General features: G+C 38.1%; 1 protein-coding gene across 1 annotated transcript; it reads right to left on the bottom strand.

The window, feature by feature from the left end:
- Positions 1 to 498: 498 nt before the first annotated feature.
- Positions 499 to 20,750, bottom strand: LOC149932668 (solute carrier family 23 member 2-like). Its single transcript, XM_090155510.1, has 11 exons — positions 20,648 to 20,750; positions 20,026 to 20,090; positions 14,847 to 14,990; positions 14,611 to 14,768; positions 11,384 to 11,561; positions 4,255 to 4,436; positions 4,066 to 4,195; positions 3,857 to 3,998; positions 3,265 to 3,795; positions 3,113 to 3,208; positions 499 to 3,047 (listed from the first exon to the last, which is right to left on the bottom strand). The coding sequence occupies exons 2-11, from the start codon at positions 20,080 to 20,082 to the stop codon at positions 2,860 to 2,862; spliced, it is 1,806 nt and encodes a 601-aa protein (XP_090011636.1). The 5' UTR covers positions 20,083 to 20,090; positions 20,648 to 20,750; the 3' UTR covers positions 499 to 2,859.
- Between the last annotated feature and the right edge of the window lie 1,609 nt (positions 20,751 to 22,359).

Genomic DNA, 22,359 nt, shown 5'->3' with positions numbered 1-22,359 from the left:
ATCAGTGGCGTAAATAACGGACGTGGGCGGGCCTTGAAGGTTAAGTCACCCCCTCCCCAAAGATTCCGAAAAAATTGTTCCCATTATCAGCAATGGCCTCAAAACAAATTGGCAAATGGGTGCCAAGGACTTAAGTTACACCAGTTTACAGTAAACAAAACATCTACCTCAACTCAAAACTGAGTGAAATAAAGTGAAATATCAAATATTAACTATATTTAAATTAATACATTTATTTACCCAATGTTTTCCTTTTAACAATATTTTAATCCAAAGATTATATCGCACATAATAGTTAGCCCTTTTAGTTTATATTAATTATACGCGGATTTAGTTTTAAAACATCGTAACTTGATAACTACTGTTATGAGAAAGTCGAATATAAATACAACGAACCGCATTTTTGTTACATTTTTATCGCAAAACCTATTATCCATATGATGAAATTAAGTATATCAAACAATATTAAATTTGTTCATAAAATATAGATGAGGTGTATTTAACTTAATTAAAAAGAGGGTTTATTGGAGTAAGTGATTCAAAACATTTCGGTGTAACATTGTACATTATTTTAATTTTTAAATCTGAAAAGCGTGATACTTATAGGGATCCATCACTCACAACAGGGGGAGGCATAGGGGTAACATAAAATTCAGACTTGCAGTGTGCTTGAAAACCAGTTTTTTTTGTGACCCCTATGCCTTCCCCTGTTGTGAGTGAGGGATCCCTTTAATGATTTAACAAGTTTTAAATTGGGCGTCACGTGGTATTTATTTGTTTATTTTGCTGACTCGCCTTCCTCTACCAATACCGGTTACCATTACTAAATTATAGACTTCATTGCCTAGATTGTTTCAGTTATGTAAAAATTTTCATAAAAATTTACAACCTTCATTATTGAAAAAAAGTCAATTGAATACAATTAACAGTTTATTTTTTGTAAACGGAGCACTGGCTGAATAGAGTGGATAATTTAAAATTCTGACTGCTTTATCGGCTTTTTAAACGGCTTTCATGAGTATTCGAACAGAGTTTACCAGAATTCCGTCCACTACCAAGGCTCTTCGGGCTACTTTCATGGCTATTCGGACAGAGTTCACGAGGATTCGGTCCACCATCGAGGCTCTTCGAGCTACGGGTGACTTCTTCTGGCAATAGAACCGTGTTCACGGGCATTCCAATTGGATTCAAGGGAATTTGGGCTGCTTTAAACGGCATTCAGTTGGCTTTAAATAGGACAACGGCAGCTTGCAATCAGTGTTTCTATCAGAAAATTTTCTTCGGGGGGGTTTCCCAGACATTCGGGGGTGCCGGTATCCAGTGGCGAGCGTAGCGCTCCCTGCACGCCTGGCAGTGGCGTCGGAAAAATGGGAAGCTCCCCCCGGAGAGATGCCTGAAAGAAACACTGCTTGCAATTTAATTCGGGTCGATTTCACGTAATTAGAATTGATTTTGAGATTGACTTGAACAATTTTCGAGACTGAGACTTGATGACTAGAGATAATCTTTTATCGGCTGATTTTCTTTGCCATTTCAATCACGTTATTAATGCCATTAAAAATCAAAAATTAAAATGTGATTGTCGAAGGGTCTGCTTTACTTGTTCGTTAATCATATATATATATATATATATAGACTGACCTCGATTCCGGATCCTCGTTGGACAGAGACAACGCAGATGATGAACGCAAAGGACCTGGATCCTGGGAAAGCACCCGCTCAATCCCAGAACCTACGATTCCCGACTTCGAATACGATGACGATGACAAACCACGCAGAAGTACTCGACCGAAGATTAAGCCTGATTATGAAGCCTAGACTAACTACCAACTAGAGTATCACGGGAAATATTGGTAATATTGGTTTAAGATTAATTATAATGTAAACGTTACTTTGTTTAGAGGTGCCTCAAATTATAGGATGGGCGAACTGTTATCGATAATTTCCCATAGACAGACAGACAGACTAATACAGAGCATAAGCCACCCTCAATTTTAATAGTTTTACTTTTCCTACCGCGAGGGGTAAGTAGAGCATAGCCCCGATTTCATTTTGGTTGGCGGTGGCATTTGGCAAAAAACACACTGCGGCGTCGGGCCCCCTGATTTTTCAAAAATTCTCGGCGGCGTTTTTTTGGCTGTGGTGGCGTGAAGGGGAAAAAGTGTCTTCCTCCCTTTTGAAAATTTAAAAATGTTTTTAAATAATTTTGAAAGAAATAAAAATAAAGTTACGTAGGAAAACTCAAAAACAATCGCCCCCTCCAACATTTTGGTCAGTTGAAATTTTCAAAAGGCTCAAATTCTCGTTTTAAAAGCATATACAGTGTATAGATTCTATAGAACCTCAACTGTGTTTAAATTTCCGTCTTTTCCCGCCAATTTACATAGTAGTAAACAGTACACATGCATTCGGAGAAGCTACACCCCATTAAAAATTCAAAACCATTCTCCAGACCCCTTTTCGTTTCCCTTTGCCCCTCCAACTTCTAGAACGTTCCTACACCCCTGCTCGGCGGCGGCGGTTCGGCGCCATAGAAAATATCGGAGACAGTGGCGTTAGATCGATGGCGCAAGGCTCTAGTGGTAAGGCTCTCGCTCTCTCTTTCGAGTCGTCGATGGCTACAGTCGCTACCGTCGCTACACGCGAATAATGTATTTTTCAGAGTATTAAATTTTTATAATATTTTAAAACGAGTTATTTTCTACGAATAAGCAAAATAACAAATGCAGTTAACACGGTGATGTTAATTAGAATAATATGTTTTTGGTTCACGGACTAAGATGTCAATGTGTGCAGGTCGATTGATGTTAGATAATGGTACTTCTCAGGGAAGTGTATTTAAGTTATCAGGTATTCTAATTATTGGTGTGTTTTGTGTTGAGAATGTTCCTGGTATGATGGACTTATCGGAAGAAACCGAAGCCAATTATATTTGCTTAGCCAGTTTGTAGCAAAAGGAAAGCCGTAACATCGGTCCTCGAGTCGCGATGTGCTTCCTTGGACAGTTTCCTTCCTCCATTTACTAATGCCTCGGTCTTCTTTAGAGCCTGAGAAATAAGAAAGTCATTACCAGTTAATCTACGAGAACATCGTGAATCTCTAATAAGCCTACCGGGAATAGTATTGTCCAAGAGAATTCCGACGAAGGCTGCTACAAACAAACCAGTACTCAACAAAACGATTATTAATTGATCGGCTGTATCGTTTCCTGTAGACAACGTATAAGTTAACAGCGACCAGGTGGGTGGTGTATTAGGTAATTACCAGTTTGAATGACTTGTTCCGGCGATGATTTTACCCACTGAGGTAAAGCTAATCCCATAAACAAGGAGGTGCCCAAGATGAAAAGATTTCTGGTTGAGTTCAAATTAACGTATTGAAGGCTGGAAAGTCCGACTCCGGAAACCATAGAGAACATGACGTAGAATAAACCTCCCAGAATTGGCTTCGGCATCGTCATGAAGAAATTTCCAATCTTCCCGATGGTCCCGAAGAAAATCATGAAGGCGCCGGCCCAAACAACCACCCGGCGACTAGCCACTTTCGTAATCCCAATGGTTGCTACGTTTTCCGTGTAAGAGGTGACCCCAGAACCCGTGCCGAAGAGACCTCCAACCACCGAAGCGAAACCTTCAATGGCGATTCCTCTGTTAATGGCATGAGAAGGTACATTGGGGAAGCCAACTAATCTTCCGCAAGCGTGATAGTCCCCGACAGATTCCATAATGGATGAGAGGACGCCGGACAGAACTCCGAGTACGGCACTGACGCTGAAGGTCGGCCAGCCCCATTGACCTTCAATTCGATAAAATTTTATTAAATGTATTCCATTTTTAAAACAGTTACAACTGTTTACCAGGGTAAGGCACTCGAACCCATAGAGAATTCCTAACCATCACCCAGTTCGAGTCTGTCCTAATGGCACTCTCCGGGGAGACGCTGTCGGTAGCCGTAAGAATAGCGCACAAGCCCCACACTATTATTAGAGTCAGCAAAACCTGCGGATGGTTGTCGTAATTTCAATTCTTTAATTCATCTAAACATGTTTATGAAAGTGTCATTTACGGGAAATAGTTGGAAAAGAGGAATACTAGTTTTGACCAAAGAAAGTTTCTTTGACCGAATCGGGCAGTAGAAGAAAGGAACGGAGACTTTCGAAAAGTACTGCGAAAATAAGACCAACAAGACCATAGTCCTGAAATAGGGGTGATTTGTCAGTGCTTCGAATGACGCAATGTTAATTCCAGTAATTACATAATCGCTATTGGCCAGTTAGAGCTGGCGGCTGACGTAGCTTCCGAGAAGAGCCCCAACGTGACCAAGCAGACGACAGGCGCGATGGTCAGTGGCGACACGAAACGTAAAAGATATCCAATGATTCCAGTTACTCCGATCAGAAATTCTACCAACGAGGCTAAAATAATGGCACCTTGTATCTGAAAAACAAGACTAAATTTAATCATAAATAATAAAATAATCATAAGGATGACACTTTTAGCATTTCCATTCATTTTTTATTTCTTCCCAAAAAACCACCAAATGAGTACCATGGAAAATAACCAATGCAACGCAAATAAAAATTAATACAAATACTTCGATGTTGATAAACTCAAATTGAAAAGATTGTACTTCTATAAATGGACCAACTTAATCATAAAATGTATGTTCCTTTTCAATTATTCATCATTATTTTGGACCTCAGATGATATACAGGTCAGGGGGGGGGGGGGGGCAATCACATTCCCGGAATTGTGGTTCAAGAAATCGCTATCCTGTGGTGATATTTCGATTTTTTTTTACATGACTGTAAAGAAAGGATGTAAACAAGTGTATAACGAGGAATTACCAAAATTACTGGGTTACGTCCAAAAACTAATCTTCGGGTGCTAGTAGCCTGGAGACTGTAGATTGGGCTTGGCCCTGGTCGGGAATTCGGCCCGCGTCTGGGCAGGCCAAAGGTTCTCTCCGCGTTTTACTCGCTTTCTCTAATTTCTTAGTTGTCCCATTATTGGTTTTAGATTTTATTTTATTTTGTATCTATGTTTATTATTAATTATTTATTTTGTATAATTGTTAATATTGTGTTAGTGTTGTAAGACAGTTTCGTACAAGTTTTGTGAGGAGGTTGGACATTATTATTTAATCGTTGATGCGGTCAAAGAGAGGAATCATTTTTAAAGGACCACACCGGCGTTTGAATTTGACCTATTTCACGCGCTAGTTTCCAGAATATGATTGGTCGTATCTGCTACCACGTGCTAAATTCAGGCCGAATTTTTCAAACGCCGGTGTGGCCCTTTAACATAAAGGGTGGATCTTGAGAATTATAGCGTTTGAAAAGAAACGGTTTTTAAAAAGAGTTTCGGAATATAAGTTGTTAATAAATAAAGGCCTATTTAAAAAATCGGATAGTTGATCGTAAATAGCCCGAATCTACTAAGTTCTGAAGTAAAACTATAATTTCTGTATGAAAATAGTCGCGGACTTTCGAATATTAAATCCATATTCAACGCTTGAACGACTTCACCTTCACCGTAATAAAATCTGGGTCTATTCGTAAAGCGACCGTTTGGTAAAGAGTGATTTTACATAAAGTTCATCCTTTCAATATCCATGGATTACGAGCGGTCACAGATTCTACGCGAACAACTATGGAATTCTGCTCGACCATAAATCCACGTAAATCTTCGAGATGCGCTACAATGTCTGTTATTTTAAGTGCCATAAGAAACTAAACTGCGTTAATCCTAATTTAATTTATCTCACAATCGTCAGTCTTAAGTGTCGTTTATATAATTTTTATTACCTCCCCTAGGAAGGGTATTACAATCACCGTGTTTGTCTGTGTGACTGTCTGTGAACGCGTTACCGGGCAAAGTCGAAAAACCGTGTTTGCAGTTTAAAGGGAGGCAAAACCACCGTGTGACGGTGAGCGTTAACGGATAAATTTGCGGTTGGGTATTTTTGGAAACTTTGTTATTGTAATGTTTATGTGTAGTGTGGGAATGTTGAGTTTGTGTTATGGCGGTTGTGGGTGTTGAGTTGGTTGTGTTTTGTACGTATGGGTGTTGTCTCTCAAATTCGTCTTATTGACTTTTGGGACGGACCGAGTGCTGAGGGTTACAGTAAACGTCTCAACGTCCAAATGGCAGGGTTTCCACCTAATGTTTACGATATTCGGTCTTAGTATCAATTTGCGATTGCATCGGGCGGGATTCGAACCCGAGTCCTACTGTAGGACAGGCGGACGTTCTACCACGGAACCACCGATACATATTTCGGTGCAATGAAAATTAAAAGCTCAGCTTAAGCGGAAGAGTATATTAATAGTTTTTAAAGTCAAAATTTGTTTACGTATGAAAATGTAAAGGTCAAATCTTTTTAGCCCAGTCATCAGCAGATAAGATGGTTAAAGGGTAGAACCCGTGGGTGGTCCACCTAGTTAGTTTTTTTAATTTATTTGGTTTTTTAGTCGTATATTTTTATCTATTGTGTGTTTAGCGTATTTAGTTTTCAAGCGCAATGGTTCATTTATGAAGAAAATTTCGAGTTGTATACATCGTGCTCTTACATTTATGTTGGTCTGGTTTTTAACTGGGTCGTCATTACTTCGTAATAGCTAGGTATTTCAATAAAAAATATGACTGCTTTTCCGACATGGAGGTGTTATACGTTAGGCAACGGGACATACCACTCTAAATTCCTATTTAGTCTTTGGATTTTTATTATTTCGTATTTTTGACAGGGCTACCAGGCGATAATATCGTGACTCTGTCGTTGTTTACTTACTCTACAAAGCAGTCGAAGTGCCTAGGCCTAGCGTTTTTATTATTGTTAGGCTATTAAGTTTGTTTTTAATACCGAGTGGTATTACTTGTTGTATTCCAAATTGTTTTAGAAATATAATAACTCAAACAATATTAGCTTTCACTAGTTTCCTAAAGAATATACGATAAGAGATGAGTGGGTTAGGAGAATACGTTTCGTATCTCAAAAGATGTCGAAATCATGTAAGTTATTAGCATTATATAGCGAGTCATTAAATTAAAAATATTTTTACCTTTTGGACTCTAAAACAGGTAAATAGTAAACACAGGAAAAGACCTGTTAAGCCGAGGCGGCGAGGCTTGGCTTCTATTATTAATTCAAGCTCCGACGCCGCGTGGCCAGAGCAAACTCCACGTATCTTTTTAAGATTTGTGTATATAGTTACGTGGATTTTGTTCTCAAAGACGCATGCGCAGTTCAGTCGCCTTATGTCTGTATTTTCCCACCACGCTTTAGTAGGGGGGCCAAGCAGAGGAATAATTTTTCATTGAAACACCTATTTATTTTAAACGTTTTCTCGGCGGATTAAGATATTTAATGCAGTTCATCAATTGGGTTGGTTTGTTTTTATTTATAAAGAACCCTGAGCCGCGATCGGTGGAATTTCTCACGCAAAGAATTGCTATTGCGGTTCAAAGAGGGAACGCAGCATCCGTTCTTAACTCGTTCCCCCCGGGTGCTTCGCTTGCCGATTACCTGGCAACCTTGTGCTAATTTCTTTTATTTCTATGTAACTTTGTTTAAGTGCTTATAGTGAATAAAAATATTTTACTATTCCGTCTACGGTCATTTATTGTACGTTGTAAGCCGTGTATTGCTAACGGTAAGGTATTTTTCGTTTTTCCTTTCACACCATTTTTTCAACTTTCGGTATTTGGGTTTATTATTTATTCTTGATTTCAAAGTATTTGGATTAACTTGTTTCTTGGTTGAATATTATTTTGTATTGGTTATTTTTGTTGTTGTTTAGTACGTCTAACTCACTGTTGTAACTACTTAATTTATAATATTCTGAATAAATTATTAAACTCGGTTGTTTCGTCTCAATTATTTAAATTATAATTAAAATATTATACCGGGCGGGATTGAACCGGGATGACGTTTTTAGTAAATAACTCTGAATTGCGGAGATATATCTTTAAGGGTCATCTCGAGAAATTAATACCACTAGGGACAATTCTTCCGAGGAGAGGTATATTTTGGCATGCCAACTTATTGTAATTAGTTTTAAGTTAGTGTTAAGTTTGTATAATTTTACGTATGTAGTTTGTAAGTTACTTAGAGTTATTAAGTGGGTTTCTTATATGTAAATTTTAACGTTAACGAATAGCTTTAAAATGAAATATTCCTTCGCCATCATACCCCTAGACATCTTTTACTATTTAGTCGATCTATGGTGTAGATTTTTAGCTCCCCATAGCTTCGCCCTTTGCTACAAGTGTAAATTTCGAGATTACAAAGCTACAACAACAGTTATTATGGATTTCAACCTCACACTTATACTACTCAGCAGTTAACCGGGCTCATACTATACCCTGATAACAGCCATGAAGAAGAACTTTCTTTGCAATTGGTTAAAAGCAACTTAATCGACGAATTCAATTGACGGCAAGATAACTCAGCGAAATCAGAAACGGCTTTAAGTACTACAGACCACAGCAACCGAACTGGTGGCCAGAGACAATCGAAATTGTCACTTCTGCAAATAAGACTGTAGAAAACTTATAATGTAGAGTACCAGAGTAGACATGACAGAAGTACAAAAATATGGAGAAACAGAATACAACGGATTAATTGCTTTAAGCAACGCTTCGGCCATCACCTGGTACGTGGTCTATTGGAACCGAATATTCTTCAAGAAAATTCATCCAAAACACGAAAACATTCTTCTAGCCTACGAATTTATTATCAAAGCGAAAGGTATGGGAAGCGGGATTCTTCAATGCATCGGACTTGAGGGCGATAGCCACCACATTCAAGTCAACCACCTTCTTTACGTTCCCAAATTCGGTGGAAGTCTCTTGTCCGTTCATCAGCTTAGAAGAATTCTTCTGCGTAGGAACTCTGGACGGGATCAAAACCACAAATCCGGAAGTCGAAGTGGATGACAAGGCAGAGAAAGGAATAATATAATCCTCAATCCGAAAGCTCACAAGTGAAACAAGTAACCGATGTCGACATACACGACGAAACTTCCACAGCAAACCCCACAGAGGTAATCGTCGCACCAAAAGTTAGAGAACCTGAGGCTCAAAGATATCTGGCGAGGGCCAATCAGGCTGTACCCCCAAATCAAACACATCAGAGAACCCTCATCGTGGCAAGTAAGTGCGACGAAGAGAAAGCTGTATGAATAACAGCCGCCCATGAAATAACAAAATTCATCTTGAATAAAGTACTGAGGAATTACCTCCAGGTCACCAACTAATTGGTTGTAAAAGTATATTAGCTAACATACGGGGAAGATTTTAAAAAAAACTTGTGTTCCAGTCGCAATGACGAAACTGTCCGGATTCGCTCGGTGTAGCCGCATCCAAACAGATGATCGTAGATCATTTGGACGTGAAGACGTCGTTCCTCTCCACGGATATATAGAAGAAAACCTGTTCATGGACCAACCAATAAAAGTCGAGTTAAGGATGAGCATTTACGGACTAAAGCTTCAGGTAGAGCGTGGAATAAAAAAATATAACAATATTACTTCGCGAAGGCTTCCTTGGAAATAAATCTTACCCTGCACTGTTAAAAATAAAGGTTTTTAAAACGTCCAAAATTGGACTTTTAATTTATTTCAAACCATTTGGTTACTCAAAACGGTCTAATCAATTATTTTAGACCCATTTTACTCTTTCATGTTGAATACAATACCTTTTGGGGTATTGAAAGGGAACGAGCCCAAAGAATAAACCTTTTCCAGTCCTGGTGGTAAAGGTATAAAAATGTTATGTTCTAACATTTAGACCTTTCGAATACCCATTTAATTCCCTTAAACGAAGAAAAAAATGATATGGACCAATTTCGAGACTAGTATTTGAATACTACGTTATTTCTTTTTTTAAATTTTCTTTAAAATAACATAATGCGAAGAAATTCCAATCACCAGGAATATTTAACGAAGGTTAAGTCTTTAAAAATTTAATAACAGATTTAAATATAGAGGATATTGATTATGGCGTCAAACTATTATAACCCAAATATTGGCACCACAGAATTCTTGCTACGTGTATATCAAAAACTGAAACTAAATGATACTTTACGTGATCAACTCCCTTCGTTCAACGACTATTTCCCCCTAGCGAAAACCACCTTAATATGGCCTTGTTAATGGTTAATCTATTGAGTCGTATTGAATAATAATAAAAAAAGTATTAAATAAGGGCATATAAAGGACTGAAAATAAAGTGAAAAAGGATTAACTTCTTACTGTTTATGAAATAAAATGGATAAAAGAGTGTAAAAAAGTACTTAAACACTCCACAAAAGGACTGAATTTGGGGAGCAGAAGAAGGTTTAAATATGTTCTATGATTAAACCCCGAATGGTCTTAAATATTGGAAAATGTTTTAAGCACTTTAGAGGTCTAAAATAAGACCTTTATTTTTAACAGTGTGGTATGTACAGTAAAGAAATAACGGCTATTAGACCTACGTTTTACTGTACGTTGACGATCTGTTAGTCGTCAATCAGTGCTAAAACCCTAGAAGGCCTAGACATGCTCGGAGATTTCGGCAGAGAAAACGCAACACCGTCGAAGACTTCTATGTATTTGTCGTATCCGAAGCTACAAGGCAAAGCAGATGTATTCCCAACGGAATCTAAATATGTAGCCGCTGCCCCAGAAACAATCGGGCCAGTATAAATACTCAAGGGTCGGACATTTGCCTCTTTTGCGTACGGAAATATTTATTGTGGATTTGTCATACCAAGTCTGTGGGAGCGAAATTCTTGGAGTTGGGATTAGTGGATTTTGATCAAATTTTTTACTGGATTTGGCCAAATGTCCGACCCCTTGTAAATACTTGAAGATACTGGTCCGACTAGAATATACGAAGATACTCAGGGATGTATCAAAATGAGTCAGAGCGATAAATAAAGTTCCAGTACTAAAAATGCTACCTTCTACGAGATATGCAAGAGTAGGTTACCAACAACGTTTCATATTGTCTGACTTGAGATAGCCGCAGATATTAAGAAGAAACCTATGGCCAGAGAGAAGTTGATGTACCTTAGATTCAAAGTGGATATTTCCAGTTGCCGTCAAGATGGGGTATTAACCTGTTATCAAATGTTAATCTTTTTATCTCATTTTATTAAACATTTAAATACGGATGAATTTTGTTTCAATTTCTGTTCTGTTCCAATACACTTTTAATCATCATAGTTTTTTTTTATTTCTTTTAAAACCTAATAACTTGGACAGTAAGGTGAAGGTAGTAGTCGTCTGACATAAAAACCTTTGGACTCAGACAAGTTATAAATTTAAGGAAAGTTAGTAGTCTTAGCATATTTATACGTGTAGTCGGCCTCGCAATTTTTTCAATAAAATCAACCTAACCTCTCTCATTCGGGTGAGCCAAGCTTCGTCGCTGTCGTTGAATTTAGTAACATTGTCAACAACGACATCGTAGGTAGAATTATTGATATTTTTCGCCGGACATTTAAATCGAGGCTGGGTTAGTATGGCAATTATCGGGACCATGAATGCAAATGCGTTTCCCTGGATTATCGGAAGGCTTCATGAAAGAGATAAGATCATTAATATCTGAAGTCTCAATAGATTCTTAGAGATAAGATCCATTTCCCTATACTGCTTATAATATTTTATAGAAACATGTACCTTCGAAAGACATTTCGTAGGAGAAATAGTGCGAGGCGAAATGTGTTTTTGCAAAATAAATAAATATCCGTACACAGCGAAATGTTTACAGTAGTCCGCGTAATATAACATGGTGCAACTTCACCCGTATTGGAACTAAGCTACGTTACTTATTTCATTGTTATGCCCTAGATTAATACTTATCTCTTTAGAGTTATACAGGGTGTTTCAGAGAAGTCTGGCACAAATTTACGGGCGTGTTCTTTGGGTAACAAGGAGTGAAAAAAGTCCTAAGAAACGTTTTCCTCATTCGAACCGTATCCGAGTAATTGGCCGTCAAAAATCAGCCTCCAAAACATCGAAAAACTCGCAATTGTGCAGTTTCTATTATTCCTTGAACCCAATGGTTTCCTTTTACAAGGCATTTGTTTTTTTATCGAAAAAGATAAGAAAACGATCACTAGTATCAAAAGTTCGCTATTAATTGAAAGAAGTATTCGACGTGTAGAAATTGACAATAACAATTAAGGTTTTTCATAGTGACCACGTCAATTGGAAGAAAGGTTCGGGTCTTTTTCTTCAAATGCCATAAGTACAAATTTAACTGAATTACAACAAATGTACAAAATGTACCCCTTGGGCACACACAAATCATTCTTGAACCCGTTCGAAGATTCGAGGCGTGTTACTAATTCGCGACCGAAAACTATGGTTGCGCTCCCTAACGGCGGCGGGCGAAACTACTCGTCGGAGGTCAAATTTAATGCACTGTGGAAGCTAGCAAGTTAGAAACTTAAGCAGACGCTTGACGTAATTAGACCACTTAAACGGTTCGGAACCGTTGCGTCATCTAGACCCGTTTCGGACGCGAATAGTTTCAAAGCGATCAATAATGCACCAATTTTTAAGATGTCCCCAGAACTAAAGTTGGGTATGGGTAGAAATTCGTGTTCTTTGAGTAAAAAGGAGTAAACACTTCTTATGAGATAAGTGAATAAAAATCTCTACTAGCAAAAGCTTATTAAGCGTTCGCATCTAGAATTATGCTATCGTTACGATTTATAATAATGACTAATTACCAAGAGACAGTTCTTTTCTTTTTTATGGTTTCTCAGAAATAGCCCTCATTGGCGTGTAGGCAACCTTGGACGCGTCTTCGGAAAGATTCTCGAACACGACGAAAGATTTCTGGCGTGATTTGTATTGTGCCGCAGGCGCCAATTATGCGTTGACGTAGGTTTTCAACATCTCGAACTTCAGTCTTGTATACTCGGCATCAAGATGAGCTCTAACCTGAAGGCTAAAATGAGGGGGTGCACCGTCGTGCATAAACCACATTCATTGTCTTACTTCAAGATAAAATGTCTTGTAGAAAGGTTAAGTACGGCTCACTAGGTAGAAAATAAGGTCCAATTAAATGGCCGCCAACAATTCCGCACCAGACGTTGAGACTAAACTGCACTTGATGTGACCTAACGGTATAGTCGCGTACGGATTTTCTTGCTGCCACTTATGTAAATTGAAGATTCCGTCACGGGAAAAATAAGTCTCGTCAAAAACTAGGAGCGTACTTAACCAATTGACGTCGTTAGCCTGCTCCTGAAACCACTGACAAAATGCGACTCGTCTTGGATAATCGGCCTCATTTAAAAATTGAACTTTTTGTAAATGGAATGGTTGGTACTGGTGTCCTCGAAGGATACGCCAGACAAGTGCATGGTCAACTCGCAATTGATGTCCAACTTGAATCGTACTTGTCATAGGATCATCCTTGAAGATAGTAAGTACTTGTTCATCCACGTCTTCTGAGTCGTCTCCTTCTGCAGTAGCAGGTCCCGTGGGATGTATTTTTCCAGTTTCTCTTAGGCGTCTGTCAACCGCCGTGAACGTTTGTCGATTTGGAAGCTGTATTTGAGGAAAGTGCTCCTGATACAAGCGCCGCGCTTCCACCGCATTTTCCTGAGCCAGTCCATTCATAAAATGCATATCGGCATATGCTGCATTCGTGAAGTACGCTATAGCATAGCAGGTTTAAGATACAAAATGTGAATTTCATTATTGCCGTCCGTCAATTTATTTCAAATTCGAGCCTCGTACCCGTCCAAAAAAACTAGTAGAACGTTAGACTAAACATGTATACTAAAAACATTTTTTAGGGGGTGACAATTTAATGAGACCATTAATTACACAAGCCAAATACATTCAGTGTACTAGCATTCGGAAAACAAAACACGGAGATGAACTAGATACGTTCCAAAACGCCTCACAAGGTGTTAAATTTGTACTTATGGAATAAAACAACGAAATTCAATAATTATTTTTTTAATAGGCGTAGTCACTCATAAACACCTTGTTATTGTTAAAACGTATTTCTACACGTAGCTTACTTCTTTCATTTTAATAACGCACCTTTGATACTAGTTTTGTTTTTTATCGCCGCCGTTAGGGAGCGCAACCATAGTTTTCGGTCGCAAATTCGTAACACACCTCGAATCTCCGAACGAGTTCAAGAATGATTTGCGTGTGCCCAAGGTATACATTTTGTACATTTGTTGTAATTAAGTTAAATTTGTACTTATGGCATTTGAAGAAAAAGACCCGAACCTTTCTTCCAACTGACGTGGTCACTATGAAAAACCTTAATTGTTATTGTTAATTTCTACACGTAGAATACTTCTTTCAATTAATAACGAACTTTTGATACTACTGATCGTTTTCTTATCTTTTTCGATAACAAACCAAATGCTTAGTAAAGGAAACAATTGGGTACAAGGAATAATAGAAACTGCACATATGTGCGTTTTTCGTCGTTTTGGAGGCTGATTTTTGACGTACAATTACTCGGATACGGTTCAATTTTTCACTCCTTGTTACATAAAGAACACGACTGTAAATTTGTGCCACACTTCTCTAAAACACCCTGAATAATATATTCCGTTAATATTAAAACGCAAAACGCAACTGACCGTGTTCCGAGCGTGACCTGCAAAATGGTTGCGAAACCTCCCACGAAGAAAGTTGTGGACATGATGTAACCTTGGGCTGCGTGGTCTTCGGCGATGCATAACTTTGGAATGACGATTAAACAAAAAGCCAAATTACCTCCGAACATAGTCAAGTAGTGCTACAATACGCGTAAACTCATTATTAATGATATATTAAACGAGATTACCACGTCGAGAAGATAAACCGCCCCGTGTACCTGAAATCCCAGAAACAAGCAAAGATACCAAGGAGGAACATCGTCGACTTCGTAATAAAGTTGGGTAAGGGATGTCTCGTCGTTCGACTCTTTATCGTTCAGCTGTTGTGTTTCAGCGATGGCATCTTCCTCTAGATCGCGACTCTTTCATCATTTAAATACTGATTAGTCGAAGTTCTTTATTTATTTTTTTTCGTATTGGAATATACAGGGTGTTTCAAAAGGTTATGCAAAGAGTTTTAGGAGTTGTAGGAGGTGAGTTGAGAAGTATGCCTGTTTTTTCCCATTTTCCTACGATGAGTTAAAAGAGCGCCAGAGAGCTTCAAAGTGTGGCTTACTAGCCCCTGGAAGTAGGCTGAAACAAGCGCAAAACCAAGCAGCGGGAAAATGCGAACATTAAGGTTTGGGTTCGTGTGATAGGTAAAAAAGGTCTTTGTAAACAAATCGAGGTAACCAGTGTAAAAAAATAAACAGTTAAAGTCCATGCTGCTTGGTTTTGTGCTTGCTGCAGCCTACTTCCAAGGGCCAGTATGCCACAATTTGAAGCACTCTGGCGCTCTTTTAACTCGTCGTAGGAAAATGGGGAAAAAACCGGAATACTTCTCAACTCACCCCCTATAGTGAGTTGCAGGATAAGAAAGACAAAATATATAGTACAGTCGGCGCAAGGATACCTCAGATCGTTTCAGGTTAGTCACCCCGCGAAATTTAAATTTGGCCACTTTACGGTCAAATTCGAATTTTGCTATTATCGTCATCTTTTAGCGCCATCTAGAAACCGAAATTGGAGCAAATTTAAAAGATAAGACATTCCTATCATTCCTAAATTTAAAATAGTATGCATAATTATTTGGTTTTTTTTTGTAAACAAACGAGCAATAATATTCAAGTAAACAGACTGTGACTTTATTTGATAAGACTAGAGAAAACTTATTAACTGAAAAAATTCAATTGTATAATGTCAATTTATTATAACAAAATAATAATAATGTATATAAATAAGAAATCAATTATCACTTTCCACTATTATCAGTGTCGCTTTCGCTTTCCGAACTGCTTTTTTCGGTGCTACTAAAAGTAATCAGGAATACATATTGCTTTTGTACCCTCTCTCGTAAGTTATCAGCCTCCCACATCATTTGTTCAACGTTCGTTACGTGTCTTACGCAAGTGCTCCATTTTTCGACGGATATTTTACTTATTGCAGTTTCAATCAATTGTTGGACATCGTTAATTTTAAAGGTTTTGTTTTTCTTTGCCACTTGATTTTTTATATCTGCCCATACCAGTTCGATAGGGTTAAGTTCGCAATGGTAAGGCGGGAGGCGAAGTATTTCATGGCCATGTTGAGCAGCAATATCATCAATGAGATACCCTTCGTACAAGTGTCTGTTTTGTTTCACGAGATCAATAAGAATTGGTTTAGTGGCTCTTGGATTATGTGGAATTTGTTTTTCGTTCAACCACTTGATGATACCATCTTTTCTTGTAGCCATGGTTGGTATAGCTTCTAATTTCTTACTATGGTAAGACGCGTTATCTATCACAATAACGCTTCTTGGTGAAAGGTTAGGAAGAAGTTGCTTTTCAAACAATTCCTGAAAACAGGTAGCATCAGAAGGAGATAAAGGGGAAGGATGGCACTGCCCATATGCTATAATGCTTTACGAGTGTAACAACAGTTCGACCAACCTCGAATTTCGTGATTTTTTCTAATTGGCTGACAAGCGTATGCCGTAATGATGACATACGATGTCGTCAGAATCGTCAGCTCACGTGACTCACTGACGTCGCGAAAGACGCGAAAATAGATTGCTATGGCGGCGAATCTTAGTAAATCTGTTCAAGTTTATTTAATTTCGCGGGGTAAAAGGTTTAAATCTACCCAAGTTAATATAAAGCCAAATCAAGTTAAATGTTTAAGTAAATACGTGCAAACAGACGGCTTTAAAGTTCAGGATAGCGATAGTAAAAGAGGAAACTAAACGATTCGGTAAGCCTTGTTTAATAACTAATTTTCTAAATTTGATGCTGACCCAAACTAGTCCTTAGTTTCCGGTTTTAATAATTTAATTATAAACAAATACTACTTTAAAAGGTAATAGTCAAAACTATTAATAGTTTTAATTAAAATCTGAGATAAAATACATACCTCCAGGTTTCCAAACAAACAAAGTCTACATCGTCCAGTTACTCGAGTCGACTTAAGCAGACAACAAGTCGGAATTGTACCGCGGAGATCTCTCGGGACTACGTTTTTTTTGGGAGTAAATTGGTTTGAAAAAGTGTGTACTCCCGCCATATTTTCGCGCCTTTTTGAGGTTGGTCGGACTGCCGTTACAGTAGAGAACCCTTGTGTCATCCTTCCCCTTCATTTCCTTCTGGTGGCATTAATTTCTTCATGGTAATCGGTTGTTTTTTTGGACTGGAAAAGCAAAAGTGTATCATTTATGAATCCAGTTTCCCCGCCCGCATGTAAGACGATAAGACGTCCGCCTTTTCCACTTGGTTTAAGTCCAACAGTTAAGCCCTTTCTTTTCGCGTCATAGCTGCTCTTAATGTTACTGTCTTGCCACACCTAAAATGACGAACATTATATTTTCAGTATATAGAAATGGCGTCTGTAATAACCCCTTCGTAGTTTCAACAGTGAAACTACATTCCTGCGGCGGACACGCACAGTTACTTCAGGCACTATAACCTTGGGAAACGGTCTTTTCAAATGTTTCTGTCGTTTAGAAGGTCACGGGGTCAAATCCCAGCCCCGATCAGGTAGAAATTTTACCATTTTAGTATTTTAAAGGTTTTATTAAACCTATTTTTGTGATAAAACATAATTATAATTATAAATGTGTACATCATAACGTGTTTAAAGTTTTAATTTTCTAATGTAAATGTTTCCTACTATATGAAAACTTTTAGTCCGGCACCGGGAATCGAACGCGCGCTATTCCGTTTAACAAAAGCTTACTCTATTACTACAATGCGGCAACGAGAGAAGTCGCCACCATCCGAGCACAATGGTTTTAGGCTACGTTTAACATTGATTAATATACTGTACTACAGACTTGGAATTAGCGGGAGTCTTGGGGCCAATGGCTCTTAATAAAAATCAGTGGGCTCTTAAAATAAATCATTCGAACGGGGGTTGCGAGCCACCAGGGCTCTCAATTTAATTTAAAAATATTTATTAAACATTTTACGGAAATTTCTGGAACATGATTTGTACGCCGTTTTTGAAATCTACCCTATACGAGAGCGGGATCTAGCCTCGGATCTAGCGTTACAAATGATTATGTGTGATATTATGATATACTTGCTTGTTTTAAAGTTAATAAATGTTATGTAAGTAACGTAACCAATTTTTATTTTCCTATTTCCCCTACCTAATTTTAAATTTTTCCCCCAATTCCCCCCCCCCCCCCCCCATGGGCCAGTGGCTCTCAATAAAAATAAACTTAAGGGGATCGGGGGCCCGCTGGGCCCCCGTAAAAAATATCACTATTTCCAAGTCTGCTGTACTATAATTGCCTTTGATACATGATGTCCAGCGTTGCACCAAGTTTCGTCCAAGCATGGGCAAACTACTACAGGACTCGTAATGTAAGCCTATAAAACTTCGTCTTCCAATTGTCGCGTTGAAATTTTACGTGACGGGCAGCGCCATCTAGTGAAGTTCTTTGAAGTTAAAAATTTGGGACAAGATGGCAGCGTCCATGGAGTTGGAGATTAGATTATTGAAAGGTAAAATTAACGAGGAATTTTCATGTTAAGTTAAACTAATCTATTTTATTAACTAATATCAGATATTCATGAGAATATATTTCAATCTAATCTTTGCGAAACGGTTGAAATGGGCATTATTCTTCAAAATCATTATCTTCAAATAAAATTTTTTCGTAAATCAGGCTTGGTAGATACTCGCTATTTTGTACCAGATTTTTAACTCTCGCGAATTACGCACGGTAGCGCTCCAGTCGAATAGCGCGACAGTTCGAAGATAAATACTCTATGGGAGCTTAGTATGAAATTGCGAGTCCTGAAGTAGTTTGCCCATGGTCCAAGTAAACTATGTTTTTCTTGTCTGGACGAAAGTGTTTAATTTTACCAAGGTACCTGTGTCTCCAAACAACAATTTCATGCCTCTCAATCAGAATAGAATTTCGATTTCGTCTCTTGTAGGTGAAGCCAATGTCCTTCATTAAGCGGTACAGTTGCTGTTTAGACATATTAGGTAAATTATCATCATCTTTAATTGATTCCAATATCTTCCCAACTGTTGGAGCCTCGTTTTTAGCGAAGAAATGATGAATCTTTCGAGCAATGACACTCTTTGTAAAGTCGTCATATTTCGCCAACCGAGTGTTCTTCCCTACGGAACCTGGCCTCTTCTTGCACGGAGTAGAGACACCACCCATTTTTTGAAATTGAGCCTGAGCTTTATGAACAGCTCTCCATGAGACACCTAGTTGTTTCAATTTAGATTACAATACGTGGCCAGTTCAGCTAATTTAAATTTATTTGTACGTCTTACCAGTTAAATCGGCAGTTTCTTTTAAAATAGTGACGACGCTTTCGTGGGGCTTACGTTGTTTTAATGAGCTATAGACGTTTAATATTATGGTTTTCTCTTTACTTGTTAGCAATAAGCCTTTATCGTGCTTTTAATAGTAGCCTTTTGGGCTAGTTAAAATATTTGGAGCTTCCATTGTCGAACTTTCTTTATCAAAATATTTCGGCTGTATTCAGTAATTAAACTCACGACCACATGATATTTAAAAATAAAGATTCCAATTTCGGTGTCTAGATGGCGTTAAAAGACGACGATAACAGCCAAATTCTAATCGAGGGGCTAACCACTCTCTGAGAATCTGTACACCGATTACATAAATGTGAAAATGAGTACAGCCTTTGGTAGTGCTAAATCTGTACTCACTTACGTACTCATTTTAGTGCAGTCAAAGCTACAGGCGTGTACACCGATTACGGGGAGTGATCAGCCCCTCGATTCTAATTTGACCGTAAAGTGGCCAAATTTAAATTTCACGCGGTCGTCTGACCGGAAACGATCTGAGGTATCCTTGCGCCGACTGTACTATATATTTTGTCTTTCTTAGCCTGCAACTCACTATACAACTCCTTAAAACATTTGCATAACCTTTTGAAACACCCTGCATACCTTATGGAACGAAGTCATGACGAAACTTTCAGTAGATTTCTGTTCATATCTGGTCATGGTCCTATCTGTAACATAATTTAATGTTGTGTATATTTTCCACTATTTGTTTAGGTACTGTGTTGAAGCTAAACTATAAGCTTAGATAAAACTACACATTTTGTTTGTTAGTTGTTACACGACTAAATCGATTCAATGTCGCGATTATAACTATACCTATTGCTATTAATGCAAGAACAATTTGGGTAACTATCTAAAAATTTTTTACTGATCTAGCTTTTGGTCTAACAAAAATATACATAAAGTCGCCAGCCATCAGAAGGGGTAAAATCTTAATTTTTAATTAGGTGTAGCAGCCATTTTGGGAAACCATGGCCATTTACAGTATATTTTAAAACATTTATCTCGACAACGAAATGATAATTTTAATTTCAACAGTTGTTATATTTGAACGACTATATTTGAAAGACGATTTTTATAACTTCTTTGGTCGCGATTTCGAATGTTTAGGTCATTTGCATTATACTTTTAAACCCACAATTTGAGTAAAAATTTTAAAATGGCCATACTAGTAGCTTTTGGTCTTACAAAAAATATACATTTGTCATAGCGAGAAACTACTTACTAGATAGCTCTACGCTCACAGTCGTTATTCTATGAAATATCCAAGAGCGTCTATAGACAAAGCTTAAGAGATTATATAGCGACTAAAGACGGCAATGAATCCACCCGAATGAATTATAGATGGTGGGCATTTTATGCTGGAGATCGAAAGATATCTCTGTGCCGATTTGCAGCTTGTTAATTAAATTAAAGTTATTTTTTAATTTATCGGTCAGGGTTTATTCAAAGTAACTCACGCGAGCTTTTGAAAACCACAACTATTCGTCGATGAGTTCTGCGGTAGAACGCTCACCTGTCGTTGAAGAGGGCTCGAGTTCGAATCTCGACCCATTAAAAAATTATACTACACCCAATGACCAATAGAGGGCGCTTTTGGAAAAACCTTTTCCCTGATTCTAAGAAACTGGTACGCAGTGATAACGCTTTGCCCCGAAAATGCGAACGCGTTCGCAGCCCAGGCAGACCCACAGACAGTGTTGGGCACCGCTCATCTCATTGTGAGCGCATTTGTTATTATGAGCGAAAATGAGCGGTAAAATATCTTTTTAAAAGAGCGCAAAACAAAAATGAGAGGGGCGAAAATTTTACCGCTCAAAAAAGAGCGGAAAAAAAGAGCGACAATTTTACCGCTCAGAAAAGAGCGAAAAAAAAGAGCGAAAATTTTACCGCTAAAAAAAGAGCGAAAAGAGAGGAGCGAAAAATTTACCCCTCAAAAAAAGAGCGAAAAGAGAGGAGCGAAAATTTTACCGCTCAAAAAAGAGCGAAAATAGAGGAGCGAAAAGAGAGGAGCGAACATTTTACCGCTCAAAAAAGAGCGGAAAGATGAGAGCGAAAATTTTACCGCTCAAAAAAAGAGCGCAAAGAGAGGAGCGAAAATTTTCCGCTTAAACTTCTGTCTTCTGAGTGTCCGATTTCAAAATAATTAGCAATGGCGACGAGGGTTTTCGATACATGAAACTAGTACACGACAATCGCTATACAGTGGCGTAACTAAACTTACGGTCACCCGGGGCGGAAGACAAAACCTTAGCCCCCTCTCATACAATTAATATTAATTAATTAATAATAATTTGAATGACTTCAAGTATTGATTAATTAATTGACGAATTAATTAATTATTATGGCAAATGAACTACAAATATTATTTGCTTTGGTAATAAACATTGAAATTAAACTTAAGACTTTACTGAAAGTCTGAAATACAAGGAATAAAAATGTACACGTTATAATCTGCGACCGACCATTCAAAACGCGCCCTCCGCTCTTCTAAGTTTGCACCTGGGGCCCCTTTCGCCCTCCTGGTAGATACGCTACTGCCCCTACATACCTAGGGATTGTGTGTAGAAAGTAGATGAAGATGTAGTTATAGCTTCATAAGTTAATTGTATGCTAGAAATGAGCGCAATTATTGTCGCTCAAAAAGAGCGAAGAGAGGAGCGAAAATTTTACCGCTCTAAAAAGAGCTGAAAGAGAGGAGCGAAAATTATACCGCTCAAAAAGAGCGGAAAGAGAGGAGCGAAAATTTTACTCCTCAAAAAAGAGCGGAAAGAGAGGAGCGAAAATTTTACCGCTCAAAAAAGAGCGGAAAGATAGGAGCAAAAATTTTACCGCTCAAAAAAGAGCGGGAAAAAGAGCGAAAATTTTACCGCTCAAAAAAGAGCGGAAAAAAAGAGCGACAATTTTACCGCTCAAAAAAGAGCAAAAAAAAGAGCG

The sequence above is a fragment of the Leiobunum rupestre genome, chromosome 8 (genome assembly GCF_980474605.1).
Source record: "Leiobunum rupestre chromosome 8, qqLeiRupe1.1.hap1, whole genome shotgun sequence".
In the NCBI taxonomy this organism is placed as follows: Eukaryota; Metazoa; Arthropoda; class Arachnida; order Opiliones; family Sclerosomatidae; genus Leiobunum; species Leiobunum rupestre.
The sequence above is the reverse complement of the archived record's forward strand: the minus strand, read 5'-3'. Positions and strand labels throughout refer to the sequence as shown.